The following is a 22,704-nucleotide window of genomic DNA, read 5'->3' as shown; positions in this document are numbered from 1 at the left end:
CATGATGACTGGGTCTGTGCTCTTTGCTGGAAGACACACAGACCTGAGTAAATGTGAGCCTTGCCCTCAGGTAGGTGAGGACTCCATGAGACTGTCCAAGGTGAGCGATGAGGAGGGGAAACTAGAGACAAGGTCTGGATTTGGGGGCAGCCTTGTAATTATTGTTATTCATGGTTCCAGGCCCTGACACAGGGACTCCACCAAGAAGTGATCTTTCAATTCTTCAAAACCTAACAACTACTTTCCCCCTTTTATGTCACCAGTCACCTTTTCACTAATATTATAGTTACTATGCTTATATCATTTGCACTACTAAGGCATACATTATTTGAGGGTCAGGCCATATCTTGTATTTCTCATTCCACCATGAATACAACACTGCATACACTGCACTAAACAGGTGCTCAGTGCGTTAGTGAGCCCGCGTGTTGGCCAGGATAAGGGAACTCTGCTTGGGACATCTGAGGCCTCGTGATTGCTAGGGCTCTGTGGTTCATCTGGAAGTCTGGGTAAGTGTCCTGAGAAGATGATCTTCCTTCACAGGAAGAGTCCATTTCTCTTTGAGGACATACGAACAGTCACACTTAAAATCAGCCGTCCTTACCCACAGAATCATGATGCACTGGATTACTATCACCCCTTGCAAGGTGGGTAACTGGGCCCAAGTAATCGTACCAAAGTTTGAGGATAATTTACTTTTAAAGTCAGGTTTTTTTTAAATTTTTTTAAAAATGTTTTTATTTATTTTGGAGACAGAGAGTGACAGAGCATAAGCGGGGAAGGGGCAGAGAGAGAGGGAGACACAGAATCTGAAGCAGGCTCCAGGCTCTGAGCTGTCAGCACAGAGCCTGATGTGGGGCTCGAACTCACAGACTGTGAGATCATGACCTGAGCTGAAGTCGGACGCTTAACCAACGGAGCCACCCAGGTGCCCCTTAAAGTCAGTTTTAATATACCATCACTCTTACCAATTTGTATTCTGATATGCCTTTTTGAGTAGCAAAGACAGGCATGGGGTTATACTGACTGCCGAGATGAGCATTTACCCTAGGCATACCTCGGAAGTGTATCCCGGTCGAGAGAAGTTGAACTGTCCTGTGGGAGTGCTGTTCCAGGGAGGCCAAATGTATGGGGTGTGTGTTTCCTGGCCCGTGGGCCCAAAGAATGCATCAAAATGGCATCAGAATGGCTCAAAGGTACATGTTACTTGGGAGGGGACTGGGGTGACTGCTAAAGGGTGCTGGGTTTGTTTGTGGGATGATGAAAATATTCTAAAATTGGTTGTGGTGGTGACTGCATAGCTATGAATAAAAGCACTGAGTTGTACACTTAATAGGAGAGCTTTATGGTATGTAAATTATATCTCAATAAAGTTGTTACTGAAAAAAATACATGTTACTGGCCATATAGGGAGTAAGAGCACCCAAAACACAACTTAATCTCTGGGAATGCTTAGTCACTCGGGAGAAGCACTCGGGAGAAGAAATACAGTTCTGAGATAGTAGCCCTCAGCTTCAACTTCTTTTTTTTTTAATTGAAGTGTAATTAATTTTTATATAAGTTCCAGGTGTGTAACATAGTGATTCAACAAGTGCATATATTATGCTATGCTTGCCAAAACAAGTATAGTTAGCATAGGTCACCTTACAAAGTTATTACAGTATTATTGACTATATTTCCTATGCTTTACTCTTCATCCCTTGTGACCTATTTATTTTATAACTGGAAGTCCGAACCTCTTAACCCCCTTTACCTATTTCACCCATTCCCCCACCCCCACCCCTTTGGCAACCACTAGTTTGTTCTCCACATTTATGAATCTATTTCTTCTTTGCTCATTTGTTTTGTTTTTTAGATTCCACACATAAGTGAATGATATGGTATCTGTCTCTTTATGTCTGACTTATTTCACTTAGCATAATACCCTTTAGGTCCATCCATGTTGTCACAAATGGCAAGATTTCATTCTTTTTTTATGTCTGAGTATATCCCATTGTATGTATGTATGAATATATGTATGTATGTAAGTGTGTATGTGTGTGTGTGTATAAGTGCACACACACACACACACACACACACACCATATCTTCTTCATCCATTCATCCATTGATGGACACTCAGGTTATTTCCATATCTTGGCCATTGTAAACAATACTGCAATAAACACAAGGGTGCACATATTTTTTCTAATTAGTGCTTTCGTTTTCTTTGGGTAAACACCCAGAAGTGAAGTTACTAGGTCATAGGGTGGTTCTATTTTTAATATTTTGAGGAACCTCCATACTGTTTATCATAGTGGCTGCACGAGTTGACATTCCCACCAACACTGCACATGAGTTCCCTTTTTTCCACATCCTCTCCAACTTGTTATTTCTTATCTTCTTGATGCTAGTCATTCTTTTTTTATTTAATGTTTACTTATTTTTGAGAGAGAGACACACACACACAGAGTGGGCGTGGGGGAGGGGCAGAAAAAAAGGGGATGACAGAATCTGAAGCAGTCTCCAGGCTTCATGTTGTCAGCATAGAGCCTGACATGGGGCTCGAACCCACAAACTGTGAGATCATGACCTGAGCTGAAGTCAGATGCTTAACCAACTGAGCCACCCAGGCATCCCTGATTCTAGTCATTCTGAATTATATGTCAACTTCTTTTAAATGTCTAGTTGACCAAAACAAGCTCATTTACATTTTAGACCCTTCCATTCCTTCACCTGAGCTCCTGCTGAGTGTTGCTGAAGTGAAGCATTACTGAAGGACTGAGTGGGTATCTGCCCTGTGCTAAATACTTTTCATACATAATCTTATTTTTAACTCATTAGCAAAATGAGCTAACATTTTTGGAAGATTGTTATGTTCCAGGCCCTGTTCAAAATGCTTTATATGTATTAACCCATTTAATCCACATCAGCCAGTGAGGCAGGGGCCATTTATAGACAAGGGCAGCATAGAGGTTCTAAATTTAAGAGCCTTGCTTTGAACTCCTATCTGTCTGGCTCCCAGGCTCATGCTGTTAACCACTATGGTAGACTGCCTCCAAGCTAATGAACCCTAGGCATCTAGTGGGTGAGGAGGAGAAGAACAGGTTTGAATGGCAAAGAACTCGCTGGGTCATGATGGTTATTAATAAAGGCAGGGCTTTCCAAAATATACTGTTTTTCTTAATATTTTATTTTTTCTTAAGTAGGCTCCACAACTAACGTGGGACTTGAACTCATGACCCTAAGTTCAAGAGTCACATACATGCTCTACCAACTGAGCCAGGCAAACACTCCTCCAAAATATATTATGAAGAAGGCTAGTTCCATGGGATATTAATAGATGTTATTTTTTTTTTCAACGTTTTTATTTATTTTTGGGACAGAGAGAGACAGAGCATGAACGGGGGAGGGGCAGAGAGAGAGGGAGACACAGAATCGGAAACAGGCTCCAGGCTCTGAGCCATCAGCCCAGAGCCCGACGCGGGGCTCGAACTCACGGACTGTGAGATCGTGACCTGGCTGAAGTCGGACGCTCAACCGACTGCGCCACCCAGGCGCCCCAATAGATGTTATTTTTAAAGCCATTATGGCCAACTAGGTGAGGAAAATGCCGGATTAAACAAGGTACAGTATGATTTTTTTTTTCCAGAGAGAGGGTACAAGTGAATGAGGGGCAGAGAGAGAGAGGGAGAGAGAGAGAATTCCATAAGGGGCAGAGAGGGAGGAAGAAGAGGGTGAGAGAGAGAAGCAGGGTTCAGCTGATGCAGGGTTCCAGCTCACTCGAAGTGGGACACATGCTCACCCAAAGCGGGGCTGGAGCTCACCGGATGTGGTGTTCAAACAGCTGAACTGTGAGATCATGACCTGAGCTGAAGCCCAATGCTTAACCGACTGAGCCACCCAGACGCCCCTGTATGATTTTCTTAAAGCCTAGGATTTGTTGATGTGCACAAGGAATCTCCAAGAGAGGACAGAGAATACTGTTTTTCAAACTTGTTTTATAATGGGACCCTTCCTTCTTGCAACATCCATCATGACTAGGCTAGGGTAGTTCTAGTTTTGATTACAGATCCCTGGTTATCTATTTATAACTTATATATATTTGAACCAGTCCTCTGGGGTCAGTAGTTCCCAAAGTGTATTCTCTCTATCACTTAAACAGTGTGGCAAGAGAGCATCTAAGCTAAAAAAAACCCTTCTGTTTATGCTTCTGCCATCACATCCTTTTACAAAACGGACACGTGTTACACATGTTTTCCAATATGCACCACATGACAGGCTCTAACATTCCACGAAGGCAGTGGCACATACTGCTGTTGTCATTATGGCTTACCTTTTGCAGGGGCCTTGTGTTTCGAGGTAGCACTGGGGGGGTGACGTGATGAGGGATGCCAAGGGATGATGCAGACCTACAGCCTTTGAATTCATTTTCTTCCATTTTCTCAGAACCCTGGGCATTTTCCGAGAGGGGATTGTGTGCTGGTGACTTGAAAAGGTCGGGTCTCCTCCCCACTGGCTCAGCAGAGGGTATGTCTAAGGAACCACACCGTTCTGGCCTGCACTGGAGGCAGGGGTCATAAGGGTCAGCCTGACAACAGCCCCAGGGGCCAGCTGGGCCCTCGTCAGGCTCAGAACTTCTCCAGCAATCTGCCGCCATGGCTGTGGAGATGAGGTCAGGGCTGGAGCCAGGCATCTGTCTTTGAGCATGGTTGCTGAGTGGGCTCCGCAGGGCTGCTGCTGGGCCAAAATACCTCAGGTTGTTGGCGCAGGTTGCAATGTCCTGTCCGTGCATGTTGAGTCTGGGATGGTGACTCTGAGGCACGGCAGGAGGGCATTGCTGGTATTGCTGCTGCAGAGGGTTATGGTGATGGGAAGAAGGGTGCTGGGATTGAGCTTGGTGTACATAAGTGGGATGGGGTGAATTTTCTTGCACTGGCTGGTTTTTCAAGATCGCTGCAAAGTCACTATGGCTGCCTCTGCTATTCCCTCGGCGGTGGCGTGGTTTGCTCCGATATCGGCTCTTGCTGCTTGAGGTGGACATTTTGGGACTTCCAGACAAAGGGGATGCGGCGGGAGCCACCTCCATACTGGGGATACCTTCAGATCTCAACAGATCTGGCCTGGGAGAAAACAAAAGGTTGAGTTTTAAACGTATGAAAATACACATTCAAGTTAGGGGAAATGTAACCCAAACCTTAAGATACACACACACCCTGTGATACAGCAGTCACATAGGCAGGGATTTATCCAGTGGAGACAACAGATGTGCATGAAGATGTGTGTCTGAAGATGTTATGTTATACCATAGTTTAAAACACCAGAAAATTAGAAGCAACTTAGATGTTCACCAATAGAGGATTTCCTTTATTCCTTTTGGATATTATTCTGTGCCTCACTAGCTAAGGTACTCAATCCCTTTAAATTCTAATTCTACCCTATAGGCTTCTTAATCTCTTCCTTATAATCTCATCTATCCGCCTGGTGTCAATATGCCAAAGCACAGGCATGGGTTTGCCCATGATTAGAAATCTGTCTGATGATGGATCTAGATAGATCCCACAAAAGATCACAAATCACAGGGGTCTGATACAAGAGAAGGAAACCTCAGATTAATTAGGCAAGAGGCTAAGTTCAAGGATCTTGGTTTAGACATCGTCTCCTGGGTCTGGGACGATGTCCATCCATCTCTGTATGGGAGGGGCATTAGCAGGGAGCCCTGCTCACACTCAGTACTCAAAAATGTTTAAGGAAGACTGAGAAAGGGGTGGAGCCAGAGGAAGGGGAAACAGTACGGAGCCTAGGAGGTTGAACAGACCCAGCAAGAGAAGGGCCAGTGAGGAGTGACCTGGCATTGTCCTGGCTCCTTACGGGAGGAGGTCCTCTCACAGTCCTGTTTTCAAGTGCTGTCTGGGCTGGTCATATAGGTCATATGCAAGAGGAAGCCAGAGCTTGAAGGTAAACCTCACACACACTGATTCCAGGGTGCACAGGTAAACAATAGCTGGTTTCTGATTGATGAATGGGTATGGGCAGAGACTTGAGGATACCAGGTAGGACCACTACATCCTTCCTTCTTTGGGACCAGATAGACACAAATCAGCAAATTACAGAGCAGGAAGACCCAAACTTTTTTTAAACAACAGAATCTTTTTCTTAAATGAATTATGAGAAATTCAGTATATAAAATAGATATAGTAAGAGAACAGACTGGTGGTTTCCAGATATGGGGAGTAGGAGAAGATGGGTGAAATGGGTGAAGAGCGTCCAAAAGGTACAAACTTCTGGTTATAAAATATATAAGTCCTGTGGATGTAATGTACAGCATGGAGACTATAGTTAATGATACAGTTGATCTTTGAATAACATGCACGGTCAAAAATCCAAGCATAAATTTTGACTCCAGAAAACTTAATAATAGCCTGCTGTTGACCAGATGTCTTACTGATAAGATAAATAGTGGATTCATACATATGTTGTATATTATATGTATTATATACTGTATTTTTAAAGTGAGCTAGGGAAAAGAAAATGTTAAGAAAATCATAAGAGAAAATACATATACTGGACTGTGCTGCAAAACATTCACATATAAGTGCATTTGTTGGAAACCATGTTGTTCAATGGTCAACTGTTTCAAATATTGCATATTTGAAAGTCTCTAAGAGATCTTGAAAGTTATTATCACAAGAAAAAAAAGTATTTATTTAAAAAAAATTTTTTTTAATGTTTATTTTTGAGAGAGAGAGACACACACACAGTGCAAGTGGAGGAGGGGCAGAGAGAGAGGAAGACACAGAATCCGAAGCAGGCTTCAGGCTGTGAGCTGTCAGCACAGAGCCCTACGTGGGACTCGAACCCGCAAACCATGAGATCACGACCCGAGCTGAAGTCAGACACTTAACCGATTGAGCCACCCACATGCCCCCAAAATGTAATTATTTATGCTGAATTATTTATGCAGATGAATGGATCACATAACTAGAGTTCTGTGATAATTATTTCAAAATATATACATGTTTATTGAATTGTTACATTGTACACTTGAAACTAACATGATGTTTTATGTCAAGTATATCTCCCCCCCGCCCCACCGCCGCCCCGCCAGATATAGTGGAACAGTTGAAGAGGGGTGGCAGAGCAGAACCCCCTCCCTGCAGGGCTCCCCCTCCTCATCTTCTCTACTTCTGCAGTAATCCCTGACACCTCTATGCGGGCCCAGGGGTGTCCCAGACATTGCTTGAAAACCACAGACACAGTCCTGTCTTCACCTTATGTGAGGAGGAATCCAAAGCCCAAGTGTCTCATGGTCTCACAGTGCATTACTGGCAAAATCCAGACAAGAAGTTTCTCCTAATTTCCAGTCTGGCTTATCAGAGATTCAGAGGACACGCTTAAAGGTACCTACAAATCACTTGGGGCTTATTAAAATGGTTGAATAGGTCAGGTCTGGGGCCTAAGAGTCTGCATTTCTAATAATGTGAGCACACGAGCAGGGGAGGGCTGAAAGAGAGAGGCAAAGAGCGAATCCCAAGTAGGCTATGTGCTGACAGTGTAGAGCATGACACAGGGCTCGATCCATGAACTGTGAGATCATGACCTGAGCTGAGAAATCAGGAGTTGGATGCTCAACCGACTGAGCCACCCAGGCGCCCCAAGAGCTAACACACTCTCAGATGATGCTGAACTGAGGACCACATTTGAATAGCTAGGGCTCACTGGAAATTAGTAGGTATCAGGTTGTAGGAGATGGGTTTTTCTTCTTTCTCAGGAGGACGGTTCAAGGCTCATCTTAGAACAGAAGTTCCAGGTAACACTGGTATATAATAATGTGGGCAGGGTATTGTGCTGCTATAAGCATCTTCCTGCCTCAGATTCATGGTTCTGTGGTCACCTGGCCAAATTGTGCCAGAGAAAATATGTGAATTGAGGAGGTCCTGGGGCTTTTACTGAGGCAAGAGAGCCATCCAAGGCCCAGTTATGGGTATCTACTTACACAGTGACTGGCCAGGGTGGGACCTAAAAGAGAGCTGAGGTAGAAGTGTCCCGGGGCACTGGGTGGCTCAGTCGGTTAGGCGACCAGCTTCGGCTCAGGTCATGATCTCACAGTTTGTGAGTTTGAGCCCCGTGTCAGGCTCTGTGCTAATAGCTCAGAGCCTGGAGCCTGCTTCAGATTCTGTGTCTCCCTCTCTCTCTACCCCTCCCCTGCTCACGCTGTGTCTCTCTCTGCCTCTCAATAATAAGTAAACATTAAAAAAAATTAATAAGTGTCCTAAGTCAGGGGAAGCCTGCTTTTATTGAACCTAGCAGTACAAACATCACAGAATAACAATGATACAGCACTTCACCATTTACAAAGCACTTTATAATGTATAAAACACTTGTTTCCTATGATTCATTTTCCAAAATTCATTTTATAGATAATGGCACTGAGGGATCCTAGAGGTTAATTGACTTGTATCCATCACAAAATAAGTTAAATGCCAGGACTCATAACTCAAACCCCAGTCTTTTGACACTAAGGAATAGCTCTTCCCCATTCCAAGCTTCTCTTTATTATGAGGTGTTTAGACTATTGTACTGGATTATACTTACTTGTGATAGGCTTAGTGGATCCATACTTGAACTCCGATTCTCTTCTTTTTAGAACCCAACTGAACCCACACTGACACACCATAGATGGTGGATGGTTTTTCCTCTCTGATCTCCTCAGAGGTCACTGGACTTCTAACTTAATCACTGGACTGTCCAAATAATCTGAAAGTGAAATCCTCCAGGGGCAAGTAGAACTCTTTGCAGCTCAAAGACCTGTTCCAGGTTGCCTTCCTGGATGAGTTCAGTTAGCTTGGAGACTAAGCATCTGCTGATGATGGCAAACTCTTCCAAACATATTCCTCATAGCCAAATTTAAAAGTAAACGTGAGCTCATACTATTTTCTCCTCCAAAGCTCTTAGTTTTATCTGTAGCAGAATGGAGGGAGGAGCCAGAAGGTGAACTCTGTCCCTGATTAATACAGCAAAACAAAGAGGTGTTGGGATCTTCAGAGGTTTTGCCAGGTGCCATCTGCAAACAGCTTCTCAGAACTGACTAGAAGGTGGTCAGGGGTGGTAAGTAAAAGCAAAATTGGAATTAATCCATGTAGTTACTCCTTAGTAGTTTAGATTTCTATTTGTCATGCTATGGTAGAATGGCCACCATTCTCAAAGCCTTAAAATACATTTTTGGTTTTAATTTTGTCCTTACTTTGATCCTTACTGCATTGTTCTCAAGTCTCACCATTGGGTCTATACCCCAGGTTTAGGGACATTTCTCTCCTCTACATTACTTGGCTGGAACAGAGTCCACTCTCCATTATTTGGGAGGAATGGGGATCTAGCAGAGCCTGATAATAAAACAACTGACTAGAAGAGCATTCTAAGATTAAACTAATACAAGGAAAATGTGCTGTAATTAGTGGAAAGGGCAACCTTTTAAAAAATTATTCAAAAACTAATTTTTAGCACCTATGGTTTATAATTTTATTTTAAAAAAATTTTTTTAACATTTATTCATTTTTGAGAAACAGAGTGTGAGTGGGGAGGGGCAGAGAGCAAAGGAGACACAGAATCCAAAGCAAGCTCCAGGCTCTGAGCCGTCAGCACAGAGCCTGACGTGGGGCTCAAACTCACAGACCATGAGATCATGGCCTGAGCCGAAGTCAGACGCTTATCTGACTGAGGTACCCAGGCACTCTTCACATTTATCTTTTTAAACTTCACAGAAGTCCCATGCAGGAGTAGAAATGATGGGACCCACATGGTTGGGTATAGGTAATTATCAAAGCCCCTCCTTTTGTTTTTGGTGGTAGATTTATAGACACTTACTACATTATTAAAAAGAACTCAATGAATAAATAAAAGTGGGACATACATGGACCAATGTTGCATAAAACAAGAATTATGATGAACCCAATTCTGTGTGCTACAGGTCAAAAAAAGAAAAAGAAATCTCATGTGTGATCGTTATACCATTTTACCTATGGGGTTGACAGAGGTCAAGTGACGTGACCCACATCATGCAGTTTATCAGAGGCAGAGCTGATTTGAATCTAGGTCTGTCTGGCCCCCAGTGCTTTTTCTTTTCACTATTCCATGCTAAGTCAATAAATATCTCTGTCCTCAGGCAGTAAAAACTAGACTCCTAGAGTTTGTGACACATTCTCTCACTTTCCCATCCTGTTTTATCTAGAGGCAAGTGTGCCAATGATGAGCTACGGAGTGGACACACCAACCATGATGTGATAATGTATTTTTAGGGAGATATTTTCCCATTTCTCTGAATACCAGGTTGGGACAGTGTCTCACCGTTTGGTCTGCATCCCTGATTTATGAGGCGCACCTTTCCTCTTCATGAGTTTCTCCATGGCGTTGGGGTGGATTATTGGACGGACGGGGTGTCGTTTGTAAGTTCCAGGGTACTTCTTTTCTACTGCTTGCTCACGCCTGCAGAATGAAAGGAAAAGCCACATCTCAGTCACAGCAGACAGATGGGCAGAATGTTTTCACAGGCTAATTCCACTCACAGATGCCGGGCACACTTAACAGATACATGCTCTTTGAATTACAAGGTTACTATTCAGGTTAAAAAGGGGAGAAAAGATATGAAATTCAACTAATGTGACTTAACTGTGCTCTTCTACTCTCAGGTGGACTCAGGGGCTGACCTTCCTTCCCTCAACACACCTCATGGGAGACACAATATGACGGTAGATGACCTACTTATTTTCGGTTGCTGTTTTGGTCAGGACCAGCGGATTTTCTTGTCCTTGTCAAGAGTACCTTAAACCACTTTCATTAGCCACCTTACTTCCCTGGGGGGGTGGGGGGGGGGCAGAAAGGTCCCACTCATCCACACCAAGCTTTTCTAGAAATGAGGACTCTTTCTTGGGGTCATTCAATAGGGTGAAGTTGCAAATGGCTATCAAGTGCACATTTCTCTACGACCAGCTCCACCCAACTGAAACTTCTTCAGGGGAAGAGACCTGCGCACAGCACATCCCTTAGGGAATGTTGGGTAATTGAATAAAGTATTTGCTATTTTTAGTTTTGAGTAGTAGCAGTGTGGAGGAGCAGTACATTTCTGCTGATTGGTAGACCCAACTCAGTAAGGACAGACAGAAGTCTGGATACATACTTAATGAGCTCCTTCTCCCGCATTTCCAGCTGCAGCATGATGGCACTCAGTTCCATGTATAAATTATTAGCCCGCTCAAGTTTTCTCTCATAGTGTTCACGAATATCCAAAGCATGCCTATCAAAGAAAATACAGCATCAGCAAAGCTGGCTACCTTGGGGGAGAACAAAGAATCGCACTAAAGAAATAAGAACCAGGATGGTTTATCTCAAAAACATTGGTGTGGGGCGTCTGAGTGGCTCAGTTGGTTAGGCGTCTGACTTCGGCTCAGGTCATGATCTTGCAGTTCACAGGTTCGAGCCCTGTGTTGGGCTCTGTGCTGACAGCTCGGAGCCTGGAGCCTGCTTCAGATTCTGTGTCTCCCTCTCTCTCTGCCCTTTCCTGGCTCGCACTCTGTCTCTCTCTCTCAAAAATAAACATTAAAAAAAAAAAAAAGCATTGGTCTGAGTGTCATCTAAATTTAAGGATGCCCTTTTTGATGTAATGACTCTGACAAGTTGGAATGGGGGATGGGAAACCCAAGCTTTCACTTGGTTTATCCCTAGGGGTCACATCCAGCTATAGAGAACAGCCAGGAGGGCCACAGATAAAATCTGAATGTGATTTGTGTATAATTTGTAGCCTTTGTGCAGTGCTGACAGTATCTTAATAAGAATACTATATGTTAATGGGAATATGCAATCAAGGCTGACCCCATGACCTTGTACTTATCTGTGGTACAGATCTTGCCTAATACAGTGGTTATCTATGATTGTGTCTTGTACCTCTTCATTGATCATAAGCACCTTGAGACCAGGCGCTACGTCTTATAAAGTGCTGCCTTCCAGGTCACCTAGGACAGGCACTGAATGAAGAAAGAGCATTGCTCCAAGAGTGTTTGCTGCAGAGATATAATAAAGGAGGATAACAAGATTGCAGGGTGAAGACAGAACAGCAGTACAAAGGACAGCTAACTTTTAAAGAGAATTAACAGTAAGCAGCACAGGTGAGAGGTGTGTACGAGGCGAAATGGTGATTCACAAAGAGAGTTCCTGCCAGTATCTGAAGATCTAGGGACAAGAAGAGATGGGGAAGGACAGAGCAGCAGACCTGAGCTCTTCTCTGCGCCTCCGAATCAGTTCTTCATCTAATCGGTGTATACAGGTTCCCTCACTTTTGATCTTCTCAAAGTGTTTTTTCACCTCTTCTCTCCATTCAGCCTGGGTAGGACAAATTAGACTTTGTTAATAGTCTAGGAGTGTTAATCCCTGATAGAACCATGGGGTCATGTGCAAGATTTTTTTTTCCCTGAATGCTTTTACTGAAGAGACTTAACAAATAAATGTTCAATAACTATTAGTTGATTACAGCAAAATACCTCATGCTCCGCTATCTGCACCCCCCACTCCACACACCATGACCTTATTTTCTGTATTTAGTCCAACATGTGATGCTGTCTCTTTTTCCAGTTTTCTTGTAATACTGGCCACCAGAAATATCACAGCTGGCATACTAGCCATCACCCCTGGAATAAGAGAGCTCAGTTTTAAGTGAAGATGGTGGCTGAGGTGACGTGGTTAGAAAGAAAGGCTCTGATAACCCTCTGTATAAGTATATGCTAGTGAGAATATGATCATGTTTACAATTGGCTCCAGAAGTCCTCTTAGGTTCTGTTTATGAAAATACCTTGAAAAAATATTGGTAGAAGACCCAAGGGGAATGAACAACAGGAGTTGGGAATAAAGATATAGGAAATTATACAGGAATTTGGGAGTGAGGGAAAGAACAGGAAAGGAGAAAGAGGAGGAGAAAGAGTATGGCTAAACCAGTTAATAGTTGGACAAAATTTTTAGAATGGGGATAAATGTCTAATATGTGAGTTCAATTGTTCAAAATGTGAGCCTTTTCCAATTTCCTAAACCGTTAGTAAAGTCTCTGACATTCACCTTGACTTTGGATGAGTGTTTTTGTTTTTTTAGACATCAAGGAAAGGTGCTGAACTTCACGTTTGGGTCACTGACAGGACAAAGAGAAACAACCACAAGATGGCAGGGATGGGACCCCAAAATTTTAGAAAGGCAGAGCCAGAGGGACCCGGAAATTATAAATTTCCCAGGAATTCACAGAAGCATTAGGACACGGGACTTTCCACAGAGCATGGAATTCCAAGCCCATTTTATCTAAATTTTAGGGAATAGAAAAACCTCTGCTGCAATATAGTCTACAGGCAATTTCTAGAAAAGAGCTAAAGGAGATGTTTCCTCAAATTACATATAAACTACAATCCCCAAGAAGCTAATGAGACTAAGATAATTTCCAGTAAAGGCTAGACGTATAACTAAATGCCTCTAATTACATATTCTTCCTCTGGAGCTGTTCTATTACTTTTAGATTCATGTTTAAAATTATTTCTCTAGATCATGGAAGAAGTTATGCTTAAGTAATTGTGAAATTCCAGAAGGTTTCTCCCCAAATTTGCTATTTCTCATTTAGTTTTTAGAGGAAATCATATCATATGTATTTAAAAAGTGATCATCCTGCTAATCTATTTATAATACGCTAGACATTCATGTATCTCTCTATATATGTTGACTGACCATTGGAGAAAGATTTCTGTCAGTCAGCTGACTTTTGGGCACCAAACCTGCCGAACAACCTCATCAGAAAGTCAAGGTCATCAGAAAGTCAGATCCAGAATGCACTGCCCATTGTTTGGTAACAGTCTTTGACAGTATCTAAGCAATAAATGCAGGTTTGGTTGAGCTCCTAAAGTAATGCTGTTCTGTCAATCATCAGATCAAAGTCTGAAGTAAAAAGAATATCTGAGCCTCAAGAAGCCTAAGATCGGGGTGCCTGGGTGGCTCAGTTGGTTAAGCGTCTGACGTCAGGTCAGGTCATGATCTCACGGTTTATGAGTTCGAGCCTCACGTTGGGCTCTGTGCTGACAGCTCTGAGCCTAGAGCCTGCTTTGGATTCTGTGTCTCCCTCTCTCTCTCTGCCCTTCCCCCCACTTGCACTCTGTCTCTCTCTCTCTCTCTCTCTCAAAAATAAACATTTAAAAAAAAAAAAAAAAGAAGCCTAAGATTGACAATCAAGAGATGTTAGACCAAAAAAGGATAAGGGAGCTGGCCAGGTCTGGGCCTTAAAGTGTCCTCTTTTGTGCAAAAACATATCAGTAGATCCTAGTACAATACCTAAAAAGAAGGGACCAGGAAAAGAAACATCTCCCTCTGGTGGTCAGGAATCAGATGTCACAGAATAGATTTTTTTTTTTTTTTTCATTTCTTGAGGAAATAAACCCTTTTGAAGATTGGAACCTATTAAAAAGGAGATTTCCAAAAAGAAGTACCCCCTTCCCTATGAAGAGGGAACAAGATTTATGGGAAAACACCAGTACTGATTAATCATATATTTTCCCGGCAGGTATAGTGTTACTGGTAGATGTTAATTTTGGACTTTCACCACATTTGCTTAGAATCTTTACATTATAGGAGTTCCAATTTGCACTTAATCTTCAGTGCAGACATGTCTGGGTATATCTGAAAAAATGGAAGGTGGGTAGGCCTGAAACCAATTTGTAAAGACTGAGGTGCCTCGGAGAGAACATATGGCATGAGAGAAGGAGGAATCCTACATGAACCTGACCTATAACAAAGCCACGATAAGAGTGGAGAAGCATTTCCCATTGTTTCATTAAAATGCCTGTAAAACACTGGTCCGTAAACAGCACTGCTCTGTTACCTTTAACAAAGTGTAACTCACCAGAGAAAGGAAGAGGTCATTGTGTAAATAGAACAATATGCAGCTTTGGAATCTTGAGAATTCCAAGCTTCAGTTACAGCAGGAAATGGCAGCACTCAGTGGGTGATGGCAGTGCCTTAAAGATACGACAGCACCCAATGGATGCCAGCTGGGGACTATGGTCTTGTGGCAGAAAACAATGCTAACCCATAAAGTAATATCTAGCAGATACTAGGCAGGAGACTACTGTGTCTGGCCATTCAGTGGAAAGCAGAGCAGATGTTACTATGTATGAAGTTACTGAGATCCCCACTCTTTTCTGGGGATTCCCCCAAAATGCACTGGGGGGGAGCAGTGAAGGGAGGGAACACGAGGTGCTTCACAAGGTATTCTTGCATAAGCAGGTAAGGGAAAAATCTAGTGACACCTAGGTTATTACCATTAATAGGATCCTTTAAAAATTTCTTTTAATTCTTTTTAAAAAAATGTTTATTTTTGAGAGAGAGAGAGGACAAGCAGGGCAAGGGCAGAGAGAGAGGTGGGGTACAGAGAATCCAAAGCAGGCTCTGCTGACAGCAGAGAGCCTGACGTGGGGCTTTGAACTTAAGAACCACAAGACCATGACCTGAGCTGAAGTTGGATACTTAACCAACTGAGCCACCCAGGCACCCCAACTGGATCCTTTTAATGTCCCGGATAAGGCCTGGGAAAGGTCACAACATTTAAAAGGTTTTTGTCTTCTCCAGCCTTCCAGTTATTCAATCAGTAGATTGAATATGTAAATTCATAGAGACAGAAAGGACAACAGAGATTACCAGGAGTGAGGGGAGGAGGGAATGGGAAGTTATTGCTTAATGGGATGATGAAAACTTTTGGAAATTGTGGTGACAGTTTCACAATGTTGTGAATTTAATGAATGCCACTGAACTGTACACTTCAAAATGGGTAAAGTGGCAATTTTTGTATTATATGTATTTTACCACACATTTTAAAGAGGAAAAAAAGAAATTGAGCCAGCTCCATCCTAGCTGAAGGAAGAGAGAAGCAGGACCGTAGGAGGCTAAGTGGCTGGAAATCATAGATTCTGAATCAGGAAAGACTTAGAGCTCATCAAGGCCAACCCTTTACTGGCACATGAATCCCCTTTACTGCCTTCCCAGGTAAGGAAGTGCCCAGCCTCTGCCCAAGTACCTACTTGCTCATGATGAGATAGCTCTTTTTTTTTTTTACGTTTAAAAAATTTATTTAAGTAATCTCTACATTCCATGAGGGGCTCGAACTCACGATCCCAAGATAAAGAATTGTATGCTGTTCCAGCTGAGCTAGCCAGGCGCCCCATGATGAGATTACTCTTGAGGAGCACAGTCTGTCCCTATAATGAGCTTGGTGTCTGCAACTCCCAGCCCCTGAATTTGAGTGGTCGCAGTGGTACTCAAGAGGGAACCAGACGGTACAAAAAGCAGAGGGTGGTGGGAGAACTTAGAAGCAGGGCACGTGGCCCACCTAGCAGCAGGGATCTGGGACCTCTGCTAAAATGTTTTCTAAAGACTGATATCAAATGCAGTTGAATACCAGGAACAATAATTGCCTACTTGGAGGAATGGGTTATTGTCTAGGAACAAGGCAGTGGCTTTGGCAGAATCGAATACTGTACTGAAATTGGTTGCTTCGTTCATCTGTTCTGTGTGTGCTGCATCTTTATACGTGTGTAGGCTGAGCAACAGCTAAAGCAATTTCTCTCAGAAAGGAGTCAGCTGGGCTCTTGCCAGTGCTCTTGCCTGACAGTTTTGGTGGAGAGTGGAGACCTGTGGCTAACCACCGCTGATTGATTACCGATGCTGACAGGGCTTTGTCAGCAGGCAGGAGGAGGGGAAGCCTCAGGTACGAGGGGCACAACCAGCTCTTCCCCTTTGGGGTGGCATAAAAACCAAGGCACCGTGAAGAGGAGTTCCCTAGCTGCCATCTTATCTGTCTCAGGAGCTCGACAGCATGTAACAACCTGGAGGAAGCTTCATTTCCGTAGCTTTGTGGGCCATGAATAACATCTTAAATTGGATAGTTCTTTAGTTTCCAATACAGTTGCATTTCTGTCTTCTCATTTGATCCTAGCTAAAACTCCATAAGGAAGAGAAGAGATGCTTATCTTCATTGTTTAGATGAGTAAGCTGAGGTTTAGAGAAATTTAGCAACTTGTCTAAGATCATAGGACAAGGGCTTAGACTCAAGTCTGTTGGTTTTCTGAGTACTTCAGTACATAAATTCAGTTCATAAATACTTTATCAGTAGCCAGAGATAGTCTGAATTTCAGACCCAGAGACAAATCAGCTTGTAAGTATCTGAAATAATTCTAGGAACTAGCAAGGATAGCAGATTTGGGGCTTTTTAAGGAGAGGTAAAATTTCATGTTGGGAGAAAAATGTAGAAGAATTGATGAATATTAAAAGATTTCCAATGTAAAGTTTTCCCTTTCCTTTCTTCCCCCACCTCTTCCCTTCAAGAATATGTTTATTTATTTACTTTGAGAGAGAGAGAGAGAGAGAGAGAGAGAGAGAGACAGAGAGAGCATGAGCAGAGAAGGGGCAGAGAAAGAGAGAGACAGAGAATCCCAAGCAGGGTCTGCACTGTCAGCACAGAGCCCAATGTGGGGTTGATCTCATGAACTGTGAGATCATGACCTGAGCTGAAACCAAGAGTTGGACCTTAACCGACTGAGCCACCAAGGTGCTCCCCAAAGAAACTTTTCTGAGTTCAATTTTACTGGTAAAAGTGAGTTTGTACAAATGAAGATACCAAATGTGGGTGCTTAGTTGCATGACACTGTACTTTGCATAGGGTGGGTACTCAGAAAATGCGGCACTGGCTTCAGAAGTGACGTTCTGGGAGCATTCAGGTAAAATCTGTCTAGAATTTGAAGTTTTCCAAGTATATACAGTTATGCGGTCTCAATGGCTTGTGAGTTAGTACTGTCACCAAAAACTGCTTTTCCAAATTCTGGTATACATACTTTTATGGTAAGGGAAGCAAAGCTGTGATTGAAACCATATCCTAAAGTCTAAAAGACTCCTTAGAAAGTACTTACTATTACTCTCTTTCATTTCACGAAAGGGCCCAAGTCTTTTTATGAATACTAACACAAAAAGAGATTGGGCAGATTTCTTTTCCAGTGGCCCTTATTTATGTGTATTTGAATAGAGAGGTCATGGTTTTTGAAAGTTCTAACGGAGTTTATTGGAATGCACATCAAAGGACATAGGAAATGATATGATAAAGTCAACCCCCCTACATCCTTGCGTTTTCTCTGAAATCAAACACTTTGCTTACATAATAATTCCTCAGAAACACTAAAGATCTGTGGGGGCAATCCTGACTATTTAAAGACACAGTTGTGAGGAAAGCTACGTTTGTGGACCATAGAGTGTGTGTTGGAACTTGGGGCAACAAGATAAAAGTCTCTGATTTATCAGTCCTTAGGCGGTCCGAGATAAAACAAAAAAACAAAACAAACAAACAAAAAACCCCCCACCTTGTATTTTTATTAAGGTATCCCCTAATGTCTGATGGGCAGAGTGTCTGCATTTGTCAGACACGTGAGAAGCAGGTACTCCAAGCCTCGAGTCGGGCCAGGTCGTAAAGCATACTGGAGGGCTTGTTGAACTCGTAGGGATGATGCCCCTCCCAGTGCAGTACTCTTTTCAACACATACTTTCCTGGTAGGTACCCTCATCACCCACTGGAGATGGGTGGAGATGAGGGGTAGACTGAGATACCAATTGTTAATAAAACGTCTTCTCCGAGAATGACTCTTTTAAGTGATACTGCAAGTGAGCGCAGAGATGAAATCCTTATGACGTTACAGCATTTTTATTCAACAGTCACAAATTGTTCCCCCTCTGCACCCATGCCCTCACAGAGTGCTGGGGCAGATTCGCTCGCCAAGAGGTGAAGTCTGCTTCTCATCCTGGGGTTGGCCTGTGACTTGCTTTGACCAAAGAGACATTAGCACGCATGGTGCACACCTAGGCTTGAAAATCCCTTGTGCCCTGGGTCTTGCTGTCTTACCGAATTTGTGACCCTGATAACAGCTTGTGAACAAGCCCAAGCTAGGCTTCCGAGGGACAAGAGGCCACATGGAAGAGAACCGAGGTGCTCTTGGTGACAGCCAGCCAATCACCACACTTGTGAATGAAGCTGCCGAGAACCTGCCAGCCTCCCAGGGGACCCAGCAATGGACTACAGATATGTGAGTGAGCCCAGTGGAAGCCGGCAGGAGAACCGCCCACCCAAACTGCCGACCCACAGAACCATAAGCTAAACTAAAGCTTATTGTTTTAAGCCATAAGTCTGGAATGGTCTGTAAGACAGTAAAGGCTAACAGATACATTAAATTACATTTTATCTGGGGCACCTGGGTGGCTCAGTCAGTTGAGCGTCTGACTGGCTCAGGTCATGATCTCACAGTTCGTGGGTTTGAGCCCCGCATCGGGCTCTGTGCTGACAGCTCGGAGCCTGGAGCCTGTTTCAGATTCTGTGTCTTCCTCTCTCTCTGCCCCTCCCCCACTTGCGCTCTGTCTTCCTCTGTCTCAAAAATAAATAAACATTAAAAAAAATTACATTTTATCTGGTGCTCGTGGGTGACACATAAAGGTAGAGGAAAGGTTCTCTCTGGGCCTGATTCTATCATGGGCTCTCTCTCTCTGGTATTTCACTTCCCTCCTCTGTACTTTAGCTTTTCCCCTTCAAGGGAAGCAATCTTTTCATGAAGGTCAGCAGTAATTTTTTTTTTAATTTTTTTTTTAATGTTTATTTTTGACAGAGAGAGAGAGAGAGCGCGCGCGCATGAGTGGGGGAGGGGCAGAGAGAGAGGGAGACACAGAATCCAAAGCAGGCTCCAGGCTCTGAGCTGTCAGCACAGAGCCCGATGCGGGGCTTGAACCCACGGACCGCGAGATCATGACCTGAGCCGAAGTCGGACGCTCAACCGACTGAGCCACCCAGGCGCCCCTGGTCAGCAGTAATTCTAATTCAAATATATTCCTCTTTACTCTTCAACAGTTTCACCACTATGAGGATGACATTTCAATACATGTTCCTTTCAAATGAGATAATGATATATCTTAAGTGTTTAAAAAGCTCCAAAATTTCCTCTGTGTGAAGGATCATAATTACTGCTTCACAATGACTAGGGCTGTATCATTGTTAGAAGAATCGGAATGGTTCTGAGTTACTCTTTCTCATCGAGACCTCCCTGTCTGTGTGTTCAGTACACTGGAAGAGAGTTTCCAGACTCACCTGAGACTTGAAGTAGGTTTCTTGTGGGGTGGCAAGAACATCAGCAGAAGCGATGTCTAAATGCATGAGCGTCTGCCGGAAAGAAGGCCGGTTGCGAGGTTTACTCTGCCTACAAGTTAAAAAAAGACAGCTTGTGCACTGCGACAGTTGGGTCCAGGAGGATAAAGATTTTATTCTGCTTTATAAAAAACATTTTTGGCTCCACACCTGGCTATTTCTCAGGCAGTGTTCATGCACTGAGGAGCAAAAGGAAAATGTAATTATGAGAAACCTATAATAATAAAATGGAAATCTGTAGGATCAGTGACCTGTTTGATAATAATAGTCCCTTAGGACAAGTAAAGTAATAATAGTTACCATAGCTATCATTTATTAAGGTCTATTGTAGCAGGATATAACAAATTCGTTATTTATAAATAACTCCAAGTCCACCAGTCTTTAACCAGTTGATTTGCTCCAAATCCATATTAGAGACCTCCCTGAAATTTTAGAGAAGTTTTAAATGTGGTTTTGAGGAAGAAGGTAAAAGAGAATATTGGGAGAAATATATTTCTTACCATGTCTGTTTCATAAGGATTTTGAATCCATCAGGGCAAGTGGAAGGAACTGGAAGGTGTAGGCTATTGCTTCCAACACCCCAAATGATGGCTGAAGAGTCCACATCTTTGTAAGGGATCTCTCCCGTCAGCAGCTCCCAAAGCACCACTCCAAAAGACCTACAGTAGTACCAGGAACAGGTACCAAAGACACGGCAGAAAGACTGGTTTGTATTTTTGTTCTCTATTCATTTTTAATCAAAAGTATACCCAGTTTCAAAATTCTAATACTGCCATAAGAAGAACAGAAACAGAAAAACTCTGAAAAACAAACTCAGTAAGGGGTAACCAACGCTGCTAGATATTAAGACATATTATAAGGTTTTCATAATTAACTCTGGCACGTGAATAGACAGCCGGACTCCGTGAATGTAATAAAGATCCATAAATAGGCCAAATACATATGGGATTGAGTATGTGATAGAAGCGACATCCCAAACCAATGAGGGAAAACAGACTATACAATATATGCCGTTGGGACAATTGGGGGAAAAATCTATAGCTCATCTTACATCAAGATAAATTCCCAAAGAATCAAAAATTCAAATGTGGGGCGCCTGGGTGGCGCAGTCGGTTAAGCGTCCGACTTCAGCCAGGTCACGATCTCGCGGTCCGTGAGTTTGAGCCCCGCGTCAGGCTCTGGGCTGATGGCTCGGAGCCTGGAGCCTGTTTCCGATTCTGTGTCTCCCTCTCTCTCTGCCCCTCCCCCGTTCATGCTCTGTCTCTCTCTGTCCCCAAAATAAATAAACGTTGAAAAAAAAAAATTAAAAAAAAAAATTCAAATGTGAAAAGAAAAAATGAAGCCATAAACATCCTGAAAGAACACATGAAAAATTTTTTTCTTTTTACTAATCTTATAGTGGTGAAGGCTTTCCAGTTATGAAATCCAGAAGCCATAAGGGGAGAGCATTTTCAAAAAAATCTAGCATGGAGAAAGAACTCCACCATAAACAAAATAGCAAAGGTGAAAAGTATCTGTAATTCCTATGCACAAAAGGCTAATCTCCTTAGTATACAAAATACCCCTATAAATTGATAAGAATAAAGATCAGAAAGTTTAGCAAGGGATCAGAATAGTTCACAAATAAGGAATTACAAATGGTTTGTGAACATATGAAAAAAAGGAACAACCTAACTTATGAGAGGAATGTGCATTAAAGCCACACCCAAGATACCATTTGTTACCTAGACGGTTGGCAAAAATCCAAAAATTTAACACATTTTGGCGGTGAGACTGAGAAAATACTTATACATTTCTGTTGGGAACGTAATTGGTATAATCCCTAAGGAGTATGCGTTGGTAATAATTACCCAAATTACAAATGATCCCACATTTCTACTTTATCTTATTCTGGTGTTACATGTAATTTTAATATATGCTATTGTTTTGTTTTTAAGGCTAAAAGTTATTAGTAGCCAATTTTAAGAATGGAAGAAAAGTAACTACGGGGAAATATACTATTAATAGTAAAGATTCATAATCTCAAAGGAAAAACTGATAAAGATTTTTAAAAGGCCAAAAAAAAAATAGCATAGCTCATAGGGACTGTTTCTTAAAAGGGCAAATAGTCCTATTATATACTTCAGATAGCTCTAAAGCACATAAACTGTATTATAGCAAAGTACATCACTGATATATACAGTGATGGTCTGAGTCACCAAGACTAAGTAAACTTTGTTTAATGTATTTTATTTAAGAAGTTGAGAATTATATGATATATTTCAGAAAGACTTTGATACTAAATGCTTATTTGAAGTAAATTTTCGATTTTCCAGAGAGTTCAGCACATTCTGTGAAAGTCTCCAAAACTGATGATTTACTAAATACATATTCACCCTATTACCTCTCAATCCTTCTTAACACATTCATCATTACACTGGTTAGTACCTCAGATAAGAGGAGACTGAAATCAGCCAGGAGTGAGGGACACTAAAGAATATTTTGGGA

General features: G+C 42.5%; 1 protein-coding gene across 8 annotated transcripts in view; it reads right to left on the bottom strand.

Annotated features, from left to right (window-relative positions):
• MAP3K13 (mitogen-activated protein kinase kinase kinase 13) overlaps positions 1-22,704 on the bottom strand; it is a 175,336-nt gene that overhangs the window by 11,075 nt on the left and 141,557 nt on the right. For all 8 annotated transcript variants that reach the window (XR_007155484.1, XM_047874198.1, XM_047874196.1 and 5 more), the window contains 6 exons: positions 20,718-20,876; positions 20,161-20,269; positions 12,241-12,350; positions 11,152-11,268; positions 10,323-10,460; positions 4,315-5,101 (listed from right to left, as the gene is read on the bottom strand). Coding sequence is in view for 7 of the 8 variants with exons in the window: in XM_047874198.1 (XP_047730154.1) it covers positions 4,315-5,101; positions 10,323-10,460; positions 11,152-11,268; positions 12,241-12,350; positions 20,161-20,269; positions 20,718-20,876 (1,420 nt within the window). In the remaining variant the exon portion in view is untranslated. The remainder of the gene's footprint in view (positions 1-4,314; positions 5,102-10,322; positions 10,461-11,151; positions 11,269-12,240; positions 12,351-20,160; positions 20,270-20,717; positions 20,877-22,704) is intronic.

Source organism: Prionailurus viverrinus, chromosome C2 (assembly GCF_022837055.1).
Source record: "Prionailurus viverrinus isolate Anna chromosome C2, UM_Priviv_1.0, whole genome shotgun sequence".
Classification (NCBI taxonomy): Eukaryota; Metazoa; Chordata; class Mammalia; order Carnivora; family Felidae; genus Prionailurus; species Prionailurus viverrinus.
This window is presented reverse-complemented; position numbering and strand designations above follow the sequence as displayed.